Below are 19,745 nucleotides of genomic sequence, written 5' to 3' on the forward strand. Positions count from 1 at the left end.
GAGCATGTCGCCGGGGTCTGAGTGGCCACAGGGCCTGTCGCCGTGGTCTGAGTGGCTGCACGGCATGTCGCTGGGGTCGGAGTGGCCGCAGGGCGTGTTGCCCGGGTCTGAGTGGCCGCAGGGCGTGTCGTTTTACTGTCAGAGCCAGAGACCTTCTCTTCCCTTTGAGGGTACTGAATGGTGTTGAACAGGGCTTGGTAGGCATGGGCCTACCAACACGTGCTACCAGCACGTTGCAATGATCTGCATCTCTCTGGAGTTGCCAGGGTGACAGCATACTTTGTCCAAATATTCTACTAACTTTTCAGGATTCTGCACTTGCTCAGGGGTGAAGTTCCAAAACACTGGGGGTGCCCATTGGCCTAGGTACTTGCCCATCTTGTCCCACACACCCTGCCACTCATAATTATTCAGCCTTGGGGCAGATCTCTGGATGATATTCTTAAATTGCTTACCAACTTTAGACAAAACCGTAACAATAGAAAGGAAATTAACTCTATCCCTGCCGAAACCAGGACACCTGTGCTTCCCAGTGCCCTGGGGTGTACTTCTGTATGAGATTTGGCCTTGTTTTCACTCCATGCATGGAGGAAAGTTTGTGACTGAGCCATTTTTAGCACGCTGCTCATTTTATTTATTCAAACTCCATCCTCTCCTTAAAGCTTACATACAAATTGCAATTTATAACCTGTTTACCGATCCTTCTCATTTTAGCAGAATTTGTAGTCTGCATCTGGCAGTGGGCTCCTGAACATTTCCACGTGCTTCTTTATTTATTTGTTTTTCTTCTCCTTTTCAAGAGTTGCTGTGGTTTTCTATGCATTAGAGCTCATTTTCGCATAGGAAGATTTCCTGCCCTCTTTTCTCCTCGAAATATATTTCTCGGCTTACAGTTAAAGTTTATCCAGGGACTGTTGTTAAAGGTGTCTTAGAGTCACATCAGCGAAACAGGCAGTTTTGCGGAATGGGGATTACTAGCGCCTTAACTGGTTTTGACACACACAAAAGGAATGGAGCTGCTCCAGATTGGAAAGACCTTGAAAATATGACGACTTCATTGGTAGCTTCAGGGGCTGTCGGTAGATGTGGGAAAATAAGCAAACAAACTTACAATTATGCTTGCAGTTAATTGAAAAATAACTAAATAACTTCCAAGTTTAAAAAAAGATTAAAGAGGGAGAGATGGGCTGGAGGGCAGGAAAAACTTCCAACCCGGGAGACTTGAAGGGCTCGGTGGGGAACGGACGTGCTCTGCTAAATTCGAATAAAAGAGAAAGTTGAGAAAATATGGCATGCCGGAAAGATTAATTATTTGTGTGCAAGAGTGTGTGTGTAGAAATAAGCCTGAGTAGCCGTATCGTTTCCTTAAGTTACCTTTGTTTACATGGCATGTGTCGTGGTTTAACTTCAGTCGGCAACTAAGCACCACGCAGCCGCTCGCTCACTCCCCCCCACCCGGTGGGATGGGGGAGAGAATTGGAAGAGCACAAGTTAGAAAAACTCGTGGGTTGAGATAAAAACAGTTTAATAATTGAAATAAAATGATAATAATAATAATATGATAATAATAATAATAATAATACACAAAGCAAGTGATGCACAATACAATTGCTCACCACCCGCCGACCGATGCCCAGCCAGTCCCCGAGCAGCGGCCCCCCCGGCCAGCTTTCCCCAGTTTATGTACTGAGCATGACGTCACATGGTATGGAATGTCCCTTTGGCCAGTTTGGCTGTGCCCCCTCCCAGCTTCTTGTGCACCTTCAGCCTTCTCAGTCGGTAGAACATGGGAAGCTGAAAAGTCCTTGGCTAGTGTAAGCATTACCTAGCAACAACTAAAACATCGGTGCGTTATCAACTTTGTTCTCATCCTAAATCCAAAACACTGTACCAGCTACTAGAAAAGAAATTAACTCTATCCCTGCCGAAACCAGGACAATATCCACCCCTTATTCTATACCATCTGCGTCATGCTCAAGTCTCATATTTTCCAGTACATTTTCATTAATCACCACCCCTTTATATATATATATATATATACACACACACAGAGATATCATTCCCTTCGTCTGTGGGCCATCCCTCTAAAATGTTCGGTGAGTTCATTTAGTCCATGACTTCGGGCTCCATCTGTCATAATAATCTTTCAGGGCAGGAAAAATGGAGATGGTATGTGGTGTTGGATTGTTCCATGTTGAAGTCAGTTCTGGTACCATCATCACTGTGCTTTGCTTGGTTTCACCGAAGTTATTCTTCATTAGTCTGGGTGATTCTTATTGTAATAACATTAGTATGGCATATAATATTATTAGTATGATTAGTATATCTGTGTATTATTAGTATAACTATTATAACTATAATTAGTACTTAACATCACATAATTCAGATCATTGGCTATTCTCACCTAAAATCAAATCCCCTTGAGGTACACATCGGACTTCCCCATCCTCCCGCATTATCCACCAAGTGCACCCAGGTCCTTGAGCAAAAGCAGTCCCACAGATGGGTTTGCCTCTGCCCGAGGCAGGAATAACCCAAACTGTCTTCCCCAGCATATTTTTTATGTGCACTACAGGAACTTTATTCCCATCTACAGTACGTAAAAGTTCTGACTGGGCAGGGCCTGCTCGATTGGCAGATCCCCTCGTGTTGACTAACCAGGTGGCCTTTGCTAAATGCGTATCCCAATGTTTGAACGTCCCGCCACCCATTGCTCTCAGTGTAGTCTTTAACAGTCCATTGTATCGTTCAATTTTCCCAGAGGCTGGTGCATGATAGGGGATGTGATACACCCACTCAATGCCGTGCTCTTTGGCCCAGGTGTCTATGAGGTTGTTTCGGAAATGAGTCCCATTGTCTGACTCAATTCTTTCTGGGGTGCCATGTCGCCATAGGACTTGCTTTTCAAGGCCCAGGATAGTGTTCCGGGCGGTGGCATGGGGCACGGGATATGTTTCCAGCCATCCGGTGGTTGCCTCCACCATTGTAAGCACGTGGCGCTTGCCTTGGCGGGTTTGTGGGAGTGTGATATAATCGATCTGCCAGGCCTCCCCATATTTATATTTCAACCATCGTCCTCCATACCAAAAAGGCTTTAACCGCTTGGCTTGTTTGATTGCAGCGCATGTTTCGCATTCATGGATAACCTGGGCTATAGTGTCCATGGTCAAGTCCACCCCTCGATCACGAGCCCATCTATATGTTGCATCTCTTCCTTGGTGGCCTGAGGTGTCATGGGCCCACCGAGCTAGAAATAATTCACCCTTATGTTGCCAGTCCAGGTCCACCTGAGCCACTTCAATCTTAGCAGCCTGATCCACCTGCTGGTTGTTTTGATGTTCTTCAGTGGCCCGACTCTTGGGTACGTGAGCATCTACGTGACGGACTTTTACAACCAGGTTCTCCACCCGGGCAGCAATATCTTGCCACAATGCGGCAGCCCAGATGGGTTTGCCTCTGCGCTGCCAGTTGCTCCGCTTCCATTGCTGCAGCCACCCCCACAGGGCATTTGCCACCATCCATGAGTCAGTCTAGAGAGAGAGCACTGGCCACTTTTCTCGGTCAGCAATGTCTAAAGCCAGCTGGATGGCCTTTACTTCTGCAAATTGGCTCGATTCACCTTCTCCTTCAGCAGTTTCTACAACTTGTCGCATAGGACTCCATACAGCAGCTTTCCACCTCCGATGCTTTCCCACAAGACGACAGGACCCATCAGTGAACAGGGCATATTGCTTCTCATTTTCTGGTAGTTCATTATACATTGGGGCCTCTTCAGCACGCGTTACCTCCTCCTCTGGCAATATTCCAAAATCTTTGCCCTCTGGCCAATCCATGATCACTTCCAGGATTCCTGGGCGACTGGGGTTTCCTATTCGAGCCCGTTGTGTGATCAGTGCGACCCACTTACTCCATGTAGCATCAGTTGCATGATGTGTACAGGGGACCCTCCCTCTGAACATCCAGCCTAGCACCGGCAGTCGGGGTGCCAGGAGGAGCTGTGCTTCAGTGCCGATCACTTCTGAAGCAGCTCGAACCCCTTCATATGCTGCTAATATCTCTTTTTCAGTTGGAGTATAGCGGGCCTCGGATCCTCTGTATCCCCGACTCCAAAACCCTAGGGGTCGACCTCGAGTCTCCCCTGGTGCTTTCTGCCAGAGGCTCCAGGTAGGGCCATTCTCCCCGGCTGCGGTATAGAGCACATTTTTTACCTCTTGCCCTGCCCGGACTGGCCCCAGGGCTACTGCATGAACTATCTCCCGTTTAATTTGTTCAAAAGCTTGTCGTTGCTCAGGGCCCCATTTGAAATCGTTCTTCTTCCGGGTCACTTGATAGAGAGGGTTTACAATCAGACTGTAATTTGGAATGTGCATTCTCCAAAAACCCACGACGCCTAAGAAAGCTTGTGTTTCCTTTTTGCTAGTTGGTGGAGACATGGCTGTTATTTTGTTGATCACATCCATTGGGATCTGACGACGTCCATCTTGCCATTTTATTCCTAAAAACTGGATCTCCTGTGCAGGTCCCTTGACCTTACTTTGTTTTATGGCAAAACCGGCCTTCAGCAGGATTTGGACTATTTCCTTCCCTTTTTCAAAAACTTCTCCTGCTGTGTTGCCCCACACGATGATATCATCAATGTATTGCAGGTGTTCTGGAGCTCCACCCTGTTCTAGTGCAGTCTGGATCAGTCCATGGCAAATGGTAGGGCTGTGTTTCCACCCCTGGGGCAGTCGGTTCCAGGTGTACTGAACACCCCTCCAAGTGAAAGCAAACTGTGGCCTGCACTCTGCTGCCAAAGGGATTGAGAAAAACGCATTAGCAATATCAATTGTGGCATACCACTTGGCTGCCTTTGACTCCAGTTCATATTGAAGTTCTAGCATGTCTGGCACAGCAGCACTCAGGGGTGGCGTGACTTCATTTAGGCCACGATAGTCTACTGTTAGTCTCCACTCTCCATTAGACTTCCGCACTGGCCATATGGGACTGTTAAAGGGTGAGCGGGTCTTGCTGATCACTCCTTGGCTCTCCAGTCGACGAATCAGCTTATGGATGGGAATCAGGGAGTCTCGGTCGGTGCGATATTGCCGCCGGTGCACTGTGGTGGTAGCAATTGGCACCTGTTGGTCTTCGACCTTCAGCAACCCCACAACAGAAGGGTCCTCCGAAAGACCAGGCAAGGTGGACAGCTGTTTAATTTCCTCCATCTCCAAGGCAGCTATACCAAAAGCCCACCGGTACCCTTTTGGGTCCTTGAAATACCCTCTCCTGAGGTAGTCTATGCCAAGGATGCAGGGAGCATCTGGGCCAGTCACAATGGGGTGCTTCTGCCACCCGTTCCCAGTTAAACTCACTTCGGCTTCCAATACAGTTAGCTGTTGGGATCCCCCCGTCACCCCAGAAATACAGATGGGTTCTGCCCCTCTATAGCTTGATGGCATTAGGGTACACTGTGCACCGGTGTCTACCAGAGCCTTATACTTCTGTGGGTCTGACGTGCCAGGCCACCGAATCCACACAGTCCAGTAAACCCGGTTGTCCCTTTCCTCCCCCTGGCTGGAGGCAGGGCCCCTCTAATCCTCATCACAGTACTCATTTCTCATTTCTTGTACGTACGGGTCAGAAGTTTCTTCATTAAGATCAAGAGTAAGATCAGCCCTTCTACTCTCTCTGGGGAACTTCCCGCTGGAAACTGGAGCAGCAATTTTCCTGGAAGAACCTCTTTCTGTGATTGTTTTCCCTTGCAATTCGCGTACCCGTGCCCCTAGGGCTGCGGTAGGTTTTCCATCCCACTTCCTCATGTCCTCTCCGTGGTCACGCAGATAAAACCATAGGGTGCCCCGTGGTGTGTACCCTTTATATTCTCTCTCTTGAGCAAAAGAACGCTTACTTCTAATAGCCGAGATACTGGTCCGTACAGGTGAGGAGTAGGACCTATCGTCTCTGAGTTGCTGGATCTCCCGGGACAGTTTTTCGGACAGTTTCTCCACAGCCGAGACGAGGGAGGAAGAAAGACTTTCCTCGTATTGCCGGAGTTGACTAGCCAATTCATCCACTGTTTGTTCCTCTCCATCTTTCCAGGTCATCACTGCCAATGAATTGGCGTATGACGATGGTGAGCTCCTTATAAACTTCCGCCACATGGGTCGTGTGCACTTGACTTCGTCTGGATCTTTGGATAGTTGTTTATTGTTCAGGTCACCATAAATCACCTCCAGCACAGCTAATTCTCTCAGAAACTGGATACCCTTCTCCATGGTGGCCCACTTGCTTGGGCGACATATGACATCTTCCTTAAAGGGATACCTTTCCTTCACGCTTGACAAGAGTCGCCTCCAAAGGCTGAGGATACGTGTCCCTTTTCCAATTGCTTTATCAATGCCCCCTTCCCTAGAAAGGGATCCCAGCTGCTTGGCTTCCCTACCCTCTAATTCCAGGCTACTGGCCCCATTATCCCAGCATCGGAGCAGCCAGGTGACAATATGCTCACCTGGACGACGGCTGAAATCTTTTCGTATATCTCGCAGCTCACTCAGGGATAGAGATCGGGTGGTCACTGCCTCGTTTATGAGTTCTTCCTCTTCCTCCTCCCCGATCAGCGGCCGGGTCTCCTCCTCCTGTTCTCGTGATGGCCCTTCTCCAGGGTACTCGTACAGTTCTTCCTCCGGTTCCCTTTTAGAAGAAGCTTCTTCCTCCCTTACTAAACGAGCCGACTTCCGCTTCCAAAATTTCTTCTTGTGTACAGGGGCGACTGATACCGGCACAGGCTGGTTCTTTGGTTCAGCCACAGGGCCTGTTGCCGGGGTTGGAGTGGTCGCAGTGCATGTCGCCGGGGTTGGAGTGGCCGCAGTGCAAGTGCATGTCACCGGAGTCCGAGTAGCCGCAGGGCCTGTTGCCGGGGTCTGAGTGGCTGCAGTGCATGTCGCCGGGATTGGAGTGGCCGCAGTGCATGTCGCCAGGGTCTGAGTGGCCGCAGTGCATGTCGCTGGGGTTGGAGTGGCCGTAGTGCGTGTTGCCCGGGTTTGAGTGGCCGCAGGGCCTGTTGCCGGGGTCTGAGTGGCTGCACGGCCTGTCGCTGGGGTCGGAGTGGCCGCAGGGCGCGTTGCCCGGGTCTGAGTGGCCGCAGTGCGTGTCGTTTTACTGTCAGAGCCAGAGACCTTCCCTTCCCTTTGAGGGCACTGAATGGTGTTGAACAGGGCTCGGTAGGCATGGGCCAGGCCCCAGCACGTTGCAATGAGCTGCATCTCTCTGGAGTTGCCAGGGTGACAGCATACTTTTTCCAAATATTCTACTAACTTTTCAGGATTCTGCACTTGCTCAGGGGTGAAGTTCCAAAACACTGGGGGTGCCCATTGGCCTAGGTACTTGCCCATCTTGTCCCACACACCCTGCCACTCATAACTATTCAGCCTTGGGGCAGATCTCTGGATGATATTCTTAAATTGCTTACCAACTTTAGACAAAACCGAAACAGTATTCCCAAGAAGTATTAATAGAAGTATCTTAACTGCCCAAGGATGTTCAAAATACTGAAAAATTACTGTAATGAAGGAGGAAACATCATAGAAGAAGGTAGTGACCCTGCCATTCTGTATTTCCTCCGTAAAAAAACTCTCAGAAAAGTTACTGCAATTGCTAGTTGTCTCCACAAAATGGTCTCCGTGGTACAGTAACGGCTTCATTGCGAAGTTTACATACCACACTAATGTCAAGGTCAATGTTCTAAAAACAAACCTCACAAGCGAGACATTACTATTCACTGCAGACCACAGCAAACTGCAAAACCCAACACCAATCTTTAACATGTACAGCAGGAAAAAGAGCGCGATGCAGATTATACAAATCAATATCGAGAACAGAGAAACCAACATTGTGACCCACAACTACTAACAGATATAAGTTCTTTAATACACTCCGGTTAATCTGTTATTATCTCAAACCCTTCGAGCCCCACGTTGGGCGCCAAAAAGGACTGTCGTGGTTTAATTTCAGTCGGCAACTGAGCACCACGCAGCCGCTCGCTCACTCCCCCCCCACCCGGTGGGATGGGGGAGAGAATTGGAAGAGCACAAGTTAGAAAAACTCGTGGGTTGAGATAAAAACAGTTTAATAATTGAAATAAAATTATAATAATAATAATATGATAATAATAATAATAATAATAATAATAATAATAATAATAATACACAAAGCAAGTGATGCACAATACAATTGCTCACCACCTGCCGACCGATGCCCAGCCAGTCCCCGAGCAGCGGCCCCCCCGGCCAGCTTTCCCCAGTTTATGTACTGAGCATGACGTCACATGGTATGGAATGTCCCTTTGGCCAGTTTGGCTGTGCCCCCTCCCAGCTTCTTGTGCACCTTCAGCCTTCTCAGTCGGTAGAGCATGGGAAGCTGAAAAGTCCTTGGCTAGTGTAAGCATTACCTAGCAACAACTAAAACATCGGTGCGTTATCAACTTTGTTCTCATCCTAAATCCAAAACACTGTACCAGCTACTAGAAAAGAAATTAACTCTATCCCTGCCGAAACCAGGACAGCATGCCATTTAAAATGCTGGCACAGATGAAGTAAAACACACACACACTAAAAAAAAAAAAAAAAAAAAAAGCTTTGGTCAGCTTTCGGGACTACAGACATACTTATGCTCTGTGTGGAGATGGTTAATGAATCCAGTGTTTTGGAGTTGTAAGCTTGTGCGTTCACTGACTGCATGCTTTTTCAGTGGCAACAGCGCACCAAAGATATTAATTACACCATCCCCTTTTTTCCCCTGAATGTTTGGATATTGTAAGTTCGGACCTTTTCGTTTTGTTTCCCCCTTTCCCTTGATAATATTTAATCTTTCTCTTCCTTTTAGGAGGTGTCATGGTTTAACCTCAGTCAGCAACTGAGTACCACACAGCTGCTTGCTCACTCCCCCCCCCTCCCGGTGGGATGGGGGAGAGAATTGGAAGAGCACAAGTGACAAAAACTCGTGGGTTGAGATAAAAACAGTTTAATAATTGAAATAAAAAGATAATAACAATAACAATAAAATAATAATAATACACAAAGCAAGTGATGCACAGTACAATTGCTCACCACCCGCCGACCGATGCCCAGCCAGTCCCTGAGCAGTGGCCCCCCCGGCCAGCTTTCCCCAGTTTATGTACTGAGCATGACGTCACATGGTATGGAATGTCCCTTTGGCCAGTTTGGCTGTGCCCCCTCCCAGCTTCTTGTGCACCTCCAGCCTTCTCAGTCGGTAGAACATGGGAAGCTGAAAAGTCCTTGACTAGTGTAAGCACTACCTAGCAACAACTAAAACATCAGTGTGTTATCAACTTTGTTCTCCTCCTAAATCCAAAACACAGCACTGTACCAGCTACTAGGAAGGAAATTAACTCTATCCCTGCCGAAACCAGGACAGGAGGGAAAACTTTGCTGGGCGGCAGGGAGAGGAATCCTGTATGGAAAGCTTGTTCTGTGTAATAAAGTTAGGAGTGGGGAGCTGGGGGGCTCTAACCTGTTCCGGTTTTAAGGGTGATGTTGTGATATTTTTGAAGAATATGGATGCATTTATTTTTATGATTTTTTTTTAAAAGAAGCACAGCGTTTCACTTGTAAATCTGAATGCTACCAGGGTAATCGTCTGATATCCACAACAGAGCTTGGCTATATTTTTAACAGCTGGCTGTGATTTTTAAGCTACTTTCTTACTACCCAGAGGATTTATTTGATTTTATTTTTATGCGTGGGGTTGCCTTTTGTTGCAAAGGGGGAGGGGGGCGGATTTGTCTTTCTCGCTTTGACATCTTAAAAATATTTTTAATCTGTGTTTATTTTGTGAAGTCTGTCAGAGGGGCGGAGCACTTGGCTTCTGCTGGGCTGGGGCTGCCTGAGCAGGGGCCGGGGGCGATGCAGGTCGGCGCTGAACCTGCCTGGCTCCACATGCCTCTGGCTGGCTGTGCGTGTGCCGGGGGAAGGAAGCCTGACATGCTAGACAGTCTCCGGCTGTCTAGCAGCGTGGCTGGAGCGATGCCTGCAAACCTCATGGATTCACATTTCCTCTCTTTCTTTCCTTCTTTTTATCAGCGGTTCAGCGAGGAAGGATGCTGCTCACCCAGCCGAACCCAGGCCAGTACGTGCTGACCAATGGGGACCCATCAACAGGCAGTGCTCTTTCGGGACACATATTGCTGCTGCTGCGGGCTGAACCCTACCCCTACTCCCACTATGGTAACCAGTGTATGCAGTCCAACAACATCATGGGCATCAAGAACATCTGTGAGCTGGCCGCTTGCCTGCTCTTCAGCGCTGTCGAGTGGGCCCGCAACATCCCCTTCTTCCCTGACCTGCAGATCACCGACTGCTGCAACTCACCTGGAGCGAGCTCTTCATGCTCAATGCAGCGCAGTGCTCCGTGCCGCTCCACATAGCCCCGCTCCTGGCCGCCGCTGGCCTCCACGCCTCCCCCATATCCGCCGACCGCGTTGTAGCCTTCATGGACCACATTCGCATCTTCCAGGAGCAAGTGGAGAAGCTCAAGGACCTGCACGTCGACTCGGCTGAGTACAGCTGCCTCAAAGCCATCGTCCTCTTCACCTCAGGTGAGCCTCGGTGGCTCCCGGGTGGTGGGGAGGCTGCCACAGGGACAGTGATACGCATGGGGATAGGGGGGACCCTGCCACTCCCCCAGGCTCGCAGAGATGGGGTAGTCCCCCCCGGGGCCACACAGAGCCAGGGCAGCAGGCACAGGGCTCCTAGGGCCCCCCCGGTGCCCCGCCTCATTCAGGGAGAGGCGAGGGTGCAGGCCTCCCCGAGGCACGCCCGCCCTCCAGGGTTCAGGACAGGGGGGCACCAGCATCACTCACTCATAAATAACAGCGCCTTGCTGCTACCTCATTTCCCCTGGTCGGCAACTGTTCCACCTTCACAGTTGCAAAGTTATTTGGGATCGTAAAAAAATTGATGCGATCTTTCTTTTTTGAAAGACCAAAATATAATAACGTAATGGAAGGAGGAAGTCTAAGGGGGTATGCCATAGGGCAGAGATAAATCTTTCCACCGCGCAAAATCACACAAAAAGTGGAATTTTAACAGATTGCCTAAAAAATAGCACTGTGCTGACAAGATGAACTGATGAAGCATGTAGGAGAAGGTAAATCAAAATTCTGAAGAACTGCCTTTTGACCATATTCCAACGTCTCTGGGATACATGCTCAGCTTTGCTACTGGTTGAATCTGCAAATGGGAAAGTGGCAGCTATGTCCCTTAGCCTGGGCAGAGACCCCAGGTCCCCAGGCACTGGACTGGGCTCCAGCGGCCAGGAAGGAGGGAGTCCTTGACCTGAGTGGCTGGACCAGGCAGCCACAATCCTAACATCCCTTAACAGTTTCATAGTTGGCAGGATCTGGTCCAGTTGTGAGTATCCCCAAGATTATAATCCTGTGGTGGGTTGACCTTGGCTGGCCACCAGGTGCCCACCAAGCTGCTCTTATCACTCCCCCTCCATCAACAGGACAGGGGGAGAAAATACGATAAAAAAGCTTGTGGGGCGAGATAAGGACAGGGAGATCATTCACCAATTACCGTCATGGGCAAAACAGACTCAACTTGGGGAAATTAATTTAATTTATTGCCAATTAATAACAGAGTAGGATAGTGAGAAATAAAAAAAAAAACCCTTAAAATGCCTTCCTCCCACCTCTCTCTTCTTCCCAGGCTCAACTTCACTCCTAACTCTTCTACCTCCTCCCCCTGAGCGGAGAAGGGGGGATGGGGAATGGGGGTTGCAGTCAGTTCATAACATTTCATCTCTGCCGCTCCTTCTTCCTCATGCTGTTCCCTTGCTCCAGAGTGAGTCCTTCCCATGGGCTGCAGTTTTTCACTAACTGCTCCAGCATGGGTCCTTTCCATGGGGTACAGTCTTCAGGAACAGACTGCTCCAGTGTGGGTCCCCCACAGGCCACAGTTCCTGCCAGAAAACCTGCTCCTGCATGGTCTCCTCTCCATGGGCCACAGTTCCTGCCAGGAGCCTGCCTCAGCGTGGGCTCTCCACAGGCTGCAGCTTCCTTCAGGGCACATCCACCTGCTCCGGCATGGGGTCCTCCACAAGTTGCAGCGTGGATATCTGCTCCACCGTGGTCCTCCATGGGCTGCAGGGGGACAACTTGCTTCACCATGGTCTTCACCGCGGGCTGCAGGGGAATCTCTGCTCCAGAACCTGGAGCACCTCCTCCCCTTCCTTCTTCACTGACCTTGGTGTCTGCATAGTTGTTTCTCTCACATATTCTCACTCCTCTCTCCCAGCTGCTGCCACGCAGCATTTTTTACCCTTTCTTAAATATGTTATCACAGAGGCGCTGATTGGCTCAACTTTGGCCAGCGGTGGGTCCGTCTTGGAGCCGGCTGGAACTGGCTTCTCACAGAAGCCACCCCTGCTGGCCCCCCACTACCAAAACCTTGTCACGTAGACCCAATACAGTCTGATAATCTTTGATAATAATTCTAACATGGTCATTGTGGCCACTGGAGAAACCCGCACATACTAATCCCTGACCCACCGAGCCTTTTATCTGCATGTGTACTCTCAACAGGCTGAGCAAATAAAGGCCAACTGATAATTTACACATGAATCAATTTCCTCTGCAGCATAGGCACCAGAGACATTTCTTTTCTTTGTTATGGAGAGAAAAGCAGCCAGGTCTGAGCTTGTCTCACCAGAAATCATATAAGTGAAACAGTAATATGTTGGAAAATGGCAGATCGGCAAAGGGAAGGTGTTTTGAATACCTGATAAAAATGGCATCCACAGAGGACTAGATGAATATTTAGCGTGAAACAGGACTGACAGTAACAATGAGCCTTTGTCCTATTCAAAACACTTGCCATTGCAAGCATGATAATGTTATAATACAAAGGCAGATGTTTGACTGCTAGAGTTAGCATAACTTTTCTGGGTTTTTTGAAAACAAATTTTCATGCATTGCAACATCTAGTCTGCTGCTGCTGCTGAGAGTTTTCTATGCAGTCTTAATTTTTTTTCTGTGCAGTCTTAAAATGGGAAGGCTGAAGCAACCTGGCATCAGTAACAAAACTGGAACGAATATTCAGAAGCCAGTACTATGCATTTTTCATTCTTAGTTTCAGCAGATACTATCCTTCCACTCTTCCTTTCTGAAGATAGTGATTCTTGCTTCCAGTTGACAAAAAGAAGTGTTTCAGAGAGATACATTTTCATTTCCTGGTCTTTTTTCCACCTCACCACTGATCCTGCTTCCCTAAAACCCATCTATCATTCTCTTGTTCCAACTTCTGCCGCTTGTGCTAATATTTGCACAGAAGGGCCAGAACAGATTAGAACCTGGTGGTGGAACTGCCATCACTTTGTGTCATGCAATCAGGTCTTACTAACTGTATGCATGATATATATCAGTAATAAAGTACAACAATTGAAACCTCAAAAAAACCCCAAACCAAAAATAATTTGACTGATGCTATGTCTATGCTTTTTATTAACCTGAAACTGAAATTTAAAATAATAACTGAGATGTTTTCAGGCTGGTGCATGACAGGAGATGTGATATACCCACTCAATGCCATGATCTTTGGCCCAGGGGTCTATGAGGTTGTTTCGGAAATGAGTCCCGTTGTCTGACTCAATTCTTTCTGGGGTGCCATGTCGCCATAGGACTTGCTTTTCAAGGCCCAGGATAGTGTTCCGGGCAGTGGCATGGGGCACGGGATATGTTTCCAGCCATCCGGTGGTTGCCTCCGCCATTGTAAGCACGTGGCGCTTGCCTTGGCGGGTTTGTGGGAGTGTGATATAATCAACCTGCCAGGCCTCCCCATATTTATATTTCAGCCATCGTCCTCCATACCAGAGGGGCTTTAACCGCTTGGCTTGCTTGACTGCAGCGCATGTTTCACATTCATGGATAACCTGTGCAATAGTGTCCATGGTCAAGTCCACCCCTCGATCACGAGCCCATCTGTATGTTGCATCTCTTCCTTGGTGGCCTGAGGTGTCATGGGCCCACCGAGCTAGAAATAATTCACCCTTATGTTGCCAGTCCAGATCCACCTGAGCCACTTCAATCTTAGCAGCCTGATCCACCTGCTGGTTGTTTTGATGTTCTTCAGTGGCCCGACTCTTGGGTACGTGAGCATCTACGTGACGGACTTTTACAACCAGGTTCTCCACCCGGGCAGCAATATCTTGCCACAATGCGGCAGCCCAGATGGGTTTGCCTCTGCGCTGCCAGTTGCTCTGCTTCCATTGCTGCAACCACCCCCACAGGGCATTTGCCACCATCCATGAGTCAGTCTAGAGATAGAGCACTGGCCACTTTTCTCGGTCAGCAATGTCTAAAGCCAGCTGGATGGCTTTCACCTCTGCAAACTGACTCGATTCAACTTCCCCTTCAGCAGTTTCTGCAACTTGTCGTGTAGACCTTCATACAGCAGCTTTCCACCTCCGATGCTTTCCCACAAGACGACAGGACCCATCAGTGAACAGAGCATTTTGTTCCTCATTTTATTTGCCTTCTGGCCAGTCCATGATCACTTCCAGGATTCCTGGGCGACTGGGGTTTCCTATTCGAGCCCGTTGCGTGATCAGTGCGACCCACTTACTCCACGTAGCATCAGTTGCATGATGTGGACAGGGGACCCTCCCTCTGAACATCCAGCCCAGCACCGGCAGTCGGGGTGCCAGGAGGAGCTGTGCTTCAGTGCCGATCACTTCCGAAGCAGCTCGAACCCCTTCATATGCTGCTAATATCTCTTTTTCAGTTGGAGTATAGCGGGCCTCGGATCCTCTGTATCCCCGACTCCAAAACCCTAGGGGTCGACCTCGAGTCTCCCCTGGTGCTTTCTGCCAGAGGCTCCAGGTAGGGCCATTCTCCCCGGCTGTGGTGTAGAGCACATTTTTTACATCTTGCCCTGCCCAGACTGGCCCCAGGGCTACTGCATGAACTATCTCCCGTTTAATTTGTTCAAAAGCTTGTCGTTGCTCAGGGCCCCATTTGAAATCGTTCTTCTTTCGGGTCACTTGATAGAGAGGGTTTACGATCAGACTGTAATTTGGAATATGCATTCCCCAAAAACCCACGACGCCTAAGAAAGCTTGTGTTTCCTTTTTGCTAGTTGGTGGAGACATGGCTGTTATTTTGTTGATCACATCCATTGGGATCTGACGACGTCCATCTTGCCATTTTATTCCTAAAAATTGGATCTCCTGCGCAGGTCCCTTGACCTTATTTTCTTTTATGGCAAAACTGGCCTTCAGAAGGATATGGACTATTTCCTTCCCTTTCTCAAAAAATTCTCCTGCTGTGTTGCCCCACACGATGATGTCATCAATGTATTGCAGGTGTTCCGGAGCCTCACCCTGTTCCAGTGCAGTTTGGATCAGTCCATGGCAAACGTTCGGGCTGTGTTTCCACCCCTGGGGCAGTCGGTTCCAGGTGTACTGGACGCCCCTCCAAGTGAAAGCAAACTGTGGCCTGCACTCTGCTGCCAAAGGGATTGAGAAAAACGCATTAGCAATATCAATTGTGGCATACCACTTGGCTGCCTTTGACTCCACTTCGTATTGAAGTTCTAGCATGTCTGGCACAGCAGCACTCAGCGGTGGCGTGACTTCGTTCAGGCCACGATAGTCTACTGTTAGTCTCCACTCTCCATTAGACTTCCGCACTGGCCATATGGGACTGTTAAAGGGTGAGCGAGTCTTGCTGATCACTCCTTGGCTCTCCAGTTGACGAATCAGCTTATGGATAGGAATCAGGGAGTCTCGGTGCAATATTGCTGCCAGTGCACTGCTGTGGTAGCGATTGGCACCTGTTGGTCTTCGACCTTCAGCAACCCCACAACAGAGGGGTCCTCCGAGAGACCAGGCAAGGTAGACAGCTGTTTAATTTCCTCCGTCTCCAAGGCAGCTATACCAAAAGCCCACCGGTACCCTTTTGGGTCCTTGAAATACCCTCTCCTGAGGGAGTCTATGCCAAGGATGCACGGAGCATCTGGGCCAGTCACAATGGGGTGCTTTTGCCACTCATTCCCAGTTAGACTTACTTTGGCTTCCAATACAGTTAGCTGTTGGGATCCCCCCATCACTCCAGAATGGGTTCTGCCCCTCTATAGCTTGATGGCATTAGGGTACACTGTGCACCGGTGTCTACTAGAGCCTTCTACTCCTGTGGGTCTGATGTGCCAGGCCACCGAATCCACACAGTCCAGTAAACTCGGTTGTCCCTTTCCTCCACCTGGCTGGAGGCAGGGCCCCTCTAGTCCTGGTCATAGTATTCATTACTCACTTCTTGTAAATACGAGTCAGAAGTCTCTTCATTAAGATCGGAAGTAAGATCGGCCCTTCTACTCTGTCTGGGGAACTGCCCGCTGGAAACTGGAGCAGCAATTTTCCTGGAAGAACCCCCTTTTGTGATTGTTTTTCCTTGCAACTCACGTACCTGTGCCTCTAGGGTCGAGGTAGATTTTCCATCCCACTTCCTCATGTCCTCTCCGTGGTCACGTAGGTAAAACCACAGGGTGGCCCATGGTGAGTATCCACTATATCCTCTCTCTTGAGCAGAGGGACACTGACTTCTAATAGCCGAGATACTGGTCTGTACAGGTGAGGAGTAGGACATATCCTCTTTGAGTTGCTGGATCTCCCGGGACAGTTTCTCCACAGCCGAGACGAGGGAGGAAGAGAGACTTTCTTCGTGTTGCTGGAATTGGCCAGCCAATTCATCCACCGTTTGTTCCTCTTCGTCTTTCCAGGTCATCACTGCCAATGAGTTGGCGTATGACGATGGTGCACGCCGTACAAACTTCTGCCACGTGGCTCGTGTGCACTTGACTTCATCTGGATCTTTGGATAACTGCTCATTGTCCAGGTCATCATAAATCACCTCCAGCATGGCTAATTCCCTCAGGTACTGGATACCTCTCTCCATGGTGGTCCACTTGCCTGGGTGACATAGAACATCTTCCTTCAAGGGATACCTTTCCTTCACGCCTGGCAGGAGTCGCCTCCAGAGGCTGAGGGCTTGTGCCCCTTTTCCAACTGCTTTGTCAATGCCCCCTTCCCTGGAAAGGGATCCCAGCTGCTTGGCTTCCCTACCCTCTAATTCCAGGCTACTGGCCCTGTTATCCCAGCATCGGAGCAGCCAGGTGACAATGTGCTCACCTGGATGACGGCTGAAATCTTTTCGCATATCTCGCAGCTCACTCGGGGACAGGGATCCGGTGGTTACCACCTCGTTTATGAGTTCTTCCTCTTCTTCCTCCCCGAGCAGCGGCTGGCTCTTCTCCTCCTGTTCTCGTGATAGCCCTACTCCGGGGTAGTCTGCCTCATCCACTTCTTCCTCCGGTTCCCTTTTAGAAGAAGCTTCTTCCTCCCTTACTTAACAAGCCGACTTCCGCTTCCAAGATTTCTTCTTGTGTATAGGGGCAACTGATACCGGCACAGGTTGGTTCTCTGGTTTAGCCGCAGTGCCTGTCGCCGGGGTCAGAGTGGCCGCAGGGCCTGTCGCTGGGGTCGGAGTAGCTGCAGTGCCTGTCGCCGGTTCGGAGTAGCCGCAGTAGTCGTTTTGTCATCAGATCCAGAGACCTCCTCTTCCCTTTGAGGGTACTGAATGGTGTTGAACAGGGCTCGGTAGGCATGGGCCAGGCCCCAGCACGTTGCAGTGATCTGTGTGTCTCTGGAGTTGCCAGGGTGACAGCATACTTTGTCCAAATATTCTACTAACTTTTCAGGATTCTGCACTTGCTCAGGGGTGAAGTTCCAAAACACTGGTGGTGCCCCGTGTCCTAGGTACTTGCCCATGCTATCCCACACACCCTGCCACTCATAACTATCCAGCCTTGGGGCAGATCTCTGGATGATATCCTTAAATTGCTTATTAACCTTAGACAAAACCAAAACAATATTCCAAAGAAATACCAATAGAAGTATCTTAACTACCCGAGGATGTTCAAGATACTGAAAAGTTACTGTAATGAAGGAGGAAACATCATAGAAGAAGGTAGTGACACTGCCATTCTGTATTTCCTCCGTAAAAAACCTCTCAGAGGAAGGACTATAATTGCTAGTTATCTCCACGAAGTGGTACCAAAGTAAAGTAATGGCTTCAGTACAAAGCTCAAATACCAGATTAAGCTCAAGGCCAGTGTTTTAATAACAAACCTCCCAGGCAAAACATCACTAATCACTGCAGACCACAGCAAACTGCAAAAACCAACACCAATCTCTAACATGTACAGCAAAAAAAAAGAGCATGGTGCAGATCAGATAAACTAATATCGAGAACAGATGAATCAATATTGTAACCCACAACTTTTAACAGATATAAATTCCTTAATGCGCTCTGGTTAATCTGTTATTATCTCAAACCCTTCGAGCCCCACGTTGGGCGCCAAAAAGGACTGTCATGGTTTAACCTCAGTCGGCAACTGAGCACCACACAGCCGCTTGCTCACTCTCCCCACCCCCCCCCCGGTGGGATGGGGGAGAGAATCGGAAGAGTAAAAGTGAAAAAACTCGTGGGTTGAGATAAAAACAGTTTAATAATTGAAATAAAATAAAATAGTAATAATAACAAGAACAATAATAAAAGAACATACAAAGCAAGTGATGCACAATGCAATTGCTCACCACTTGCCGACCGATGCCCAGCCAGTCCCCGAGCAGCGGCCCCCCTGGCCAGCTTTCCCCCATTTTATATACTGAGCATGATGTCACATGGTATGGAATATCCCTTTGGCCAGTTGGGGTCAGCTGTCCTGGCTGTGCCCCCTCCCAGCTTCTTGTGCACCTCCAGCCTTCTCAGTCGGTAGAACATGGGAAGCTGAAAAGTCCTTGACTAGTGTAAGCACTACTTAGCAACAACTAAAACATCCGTGTGTTATCAACATTATTCTCATACAAAATGCAAAACACAGCACTGTACCAGCTACTAGGAAGAAAATTAACTCTATCCCAGCCGAAACCAGGACAGTGTCCATGTAGACATACACATAGTATGTATTGATCCTGACCGGTAGACCACTGTACATTGAGGAGCTAGTGATCCACATAACAGTTAACCTGAGGAGGCCCAGGCCTGTGCTGTTCTGTGCTATGCTATGCTATGCTGCACATACAACATGGCCTTTAAGGCCTGTGTTATGCTGTGCAGATCCCTTAGACACAAGGTAAACTCAGCCAGGTCATTGTAACAGAGGAGCCTGCAGGCAGTTCCCACCTGGTACTGGCGATTACGCCACTTGTGTGGCTTTGCTTTTATCTAAAAGTGCAGCAAGAAGTTCTCATGTGAATATCCTTTAGGAATAGAGCTGTTTTCCTGTAAGAAAATTATATAATAGCTCGAATGACCAAAAGGGAGAGCTTCTCTCCACAGACAGAATCTGCTCTGTGCAGCATGCCGTGGGGGGAATCCATTTGGAGTCTGTCCGATGCCACACCAACGCAGGGTACCCAGGATCTGAAGGGACGTAAGATTTACTTGCTATCTATATTCCTCTTCTTTTTCTGTTTTATTAAAGCAGTTATATTGTTAAGCCATTTTTTGTCGGGCCTTTCTTACTGAGATCCAGAAAGAACCCTGCACCATCTGTCTGTCTCCCTGTGCAGAACACAGTACACTTGAGTAGAGGGGTTTTTTTTCCTGTAACATATACAATTGGATTACAGATTTAGGATATACATTTCATGCTGAGGCTGAGGTGATACCGAGTACAAAGGAATATTGA

At 48.8% G+C, this 19,745-nt stretch overlaps 1 protein-coding gene across 1 annotated transcript in view; it reads left to right on the plus strand.

The window, feature by feature from the left end:
- The window catches only part of LOC143172173 (COUP transcription factor 1-like), a 30,619-nt gene extending 11,128 nt beyond the window's left edge, over positions 1-19,491 (plus strand). Inside the window, 3 exon segments of the mRNA XM_076361426.1 lie at positions 10,080-10,352; positions 10,355-10,594; positions 19,394-19,491. Of these exon segments, the coding sequence (XP_076217541.1) occupies positions 10,080-10,352; positions 10,355-10,594; positions 19,394-19,491 (611 nt within the window).
- The last annotated feature ends 254 nt before the right edge of the window (positions 19,492-19,745 follow it).

The sequence above is a fragment of the Aptenodytes patagonicus genome, chromosome W (genome assembly GCF_965638725.1).
Source record: "Aptenodytes patagonicus chromosome W, bAptPat1.pri.cur, whole genome shotgun sequence".
NCBI lineage: Eukaryota > Metazoa > Chordata > Aves > Sphenisciformes > Spheniscidae > Aptenodytes > Aptenodytes patagonicus.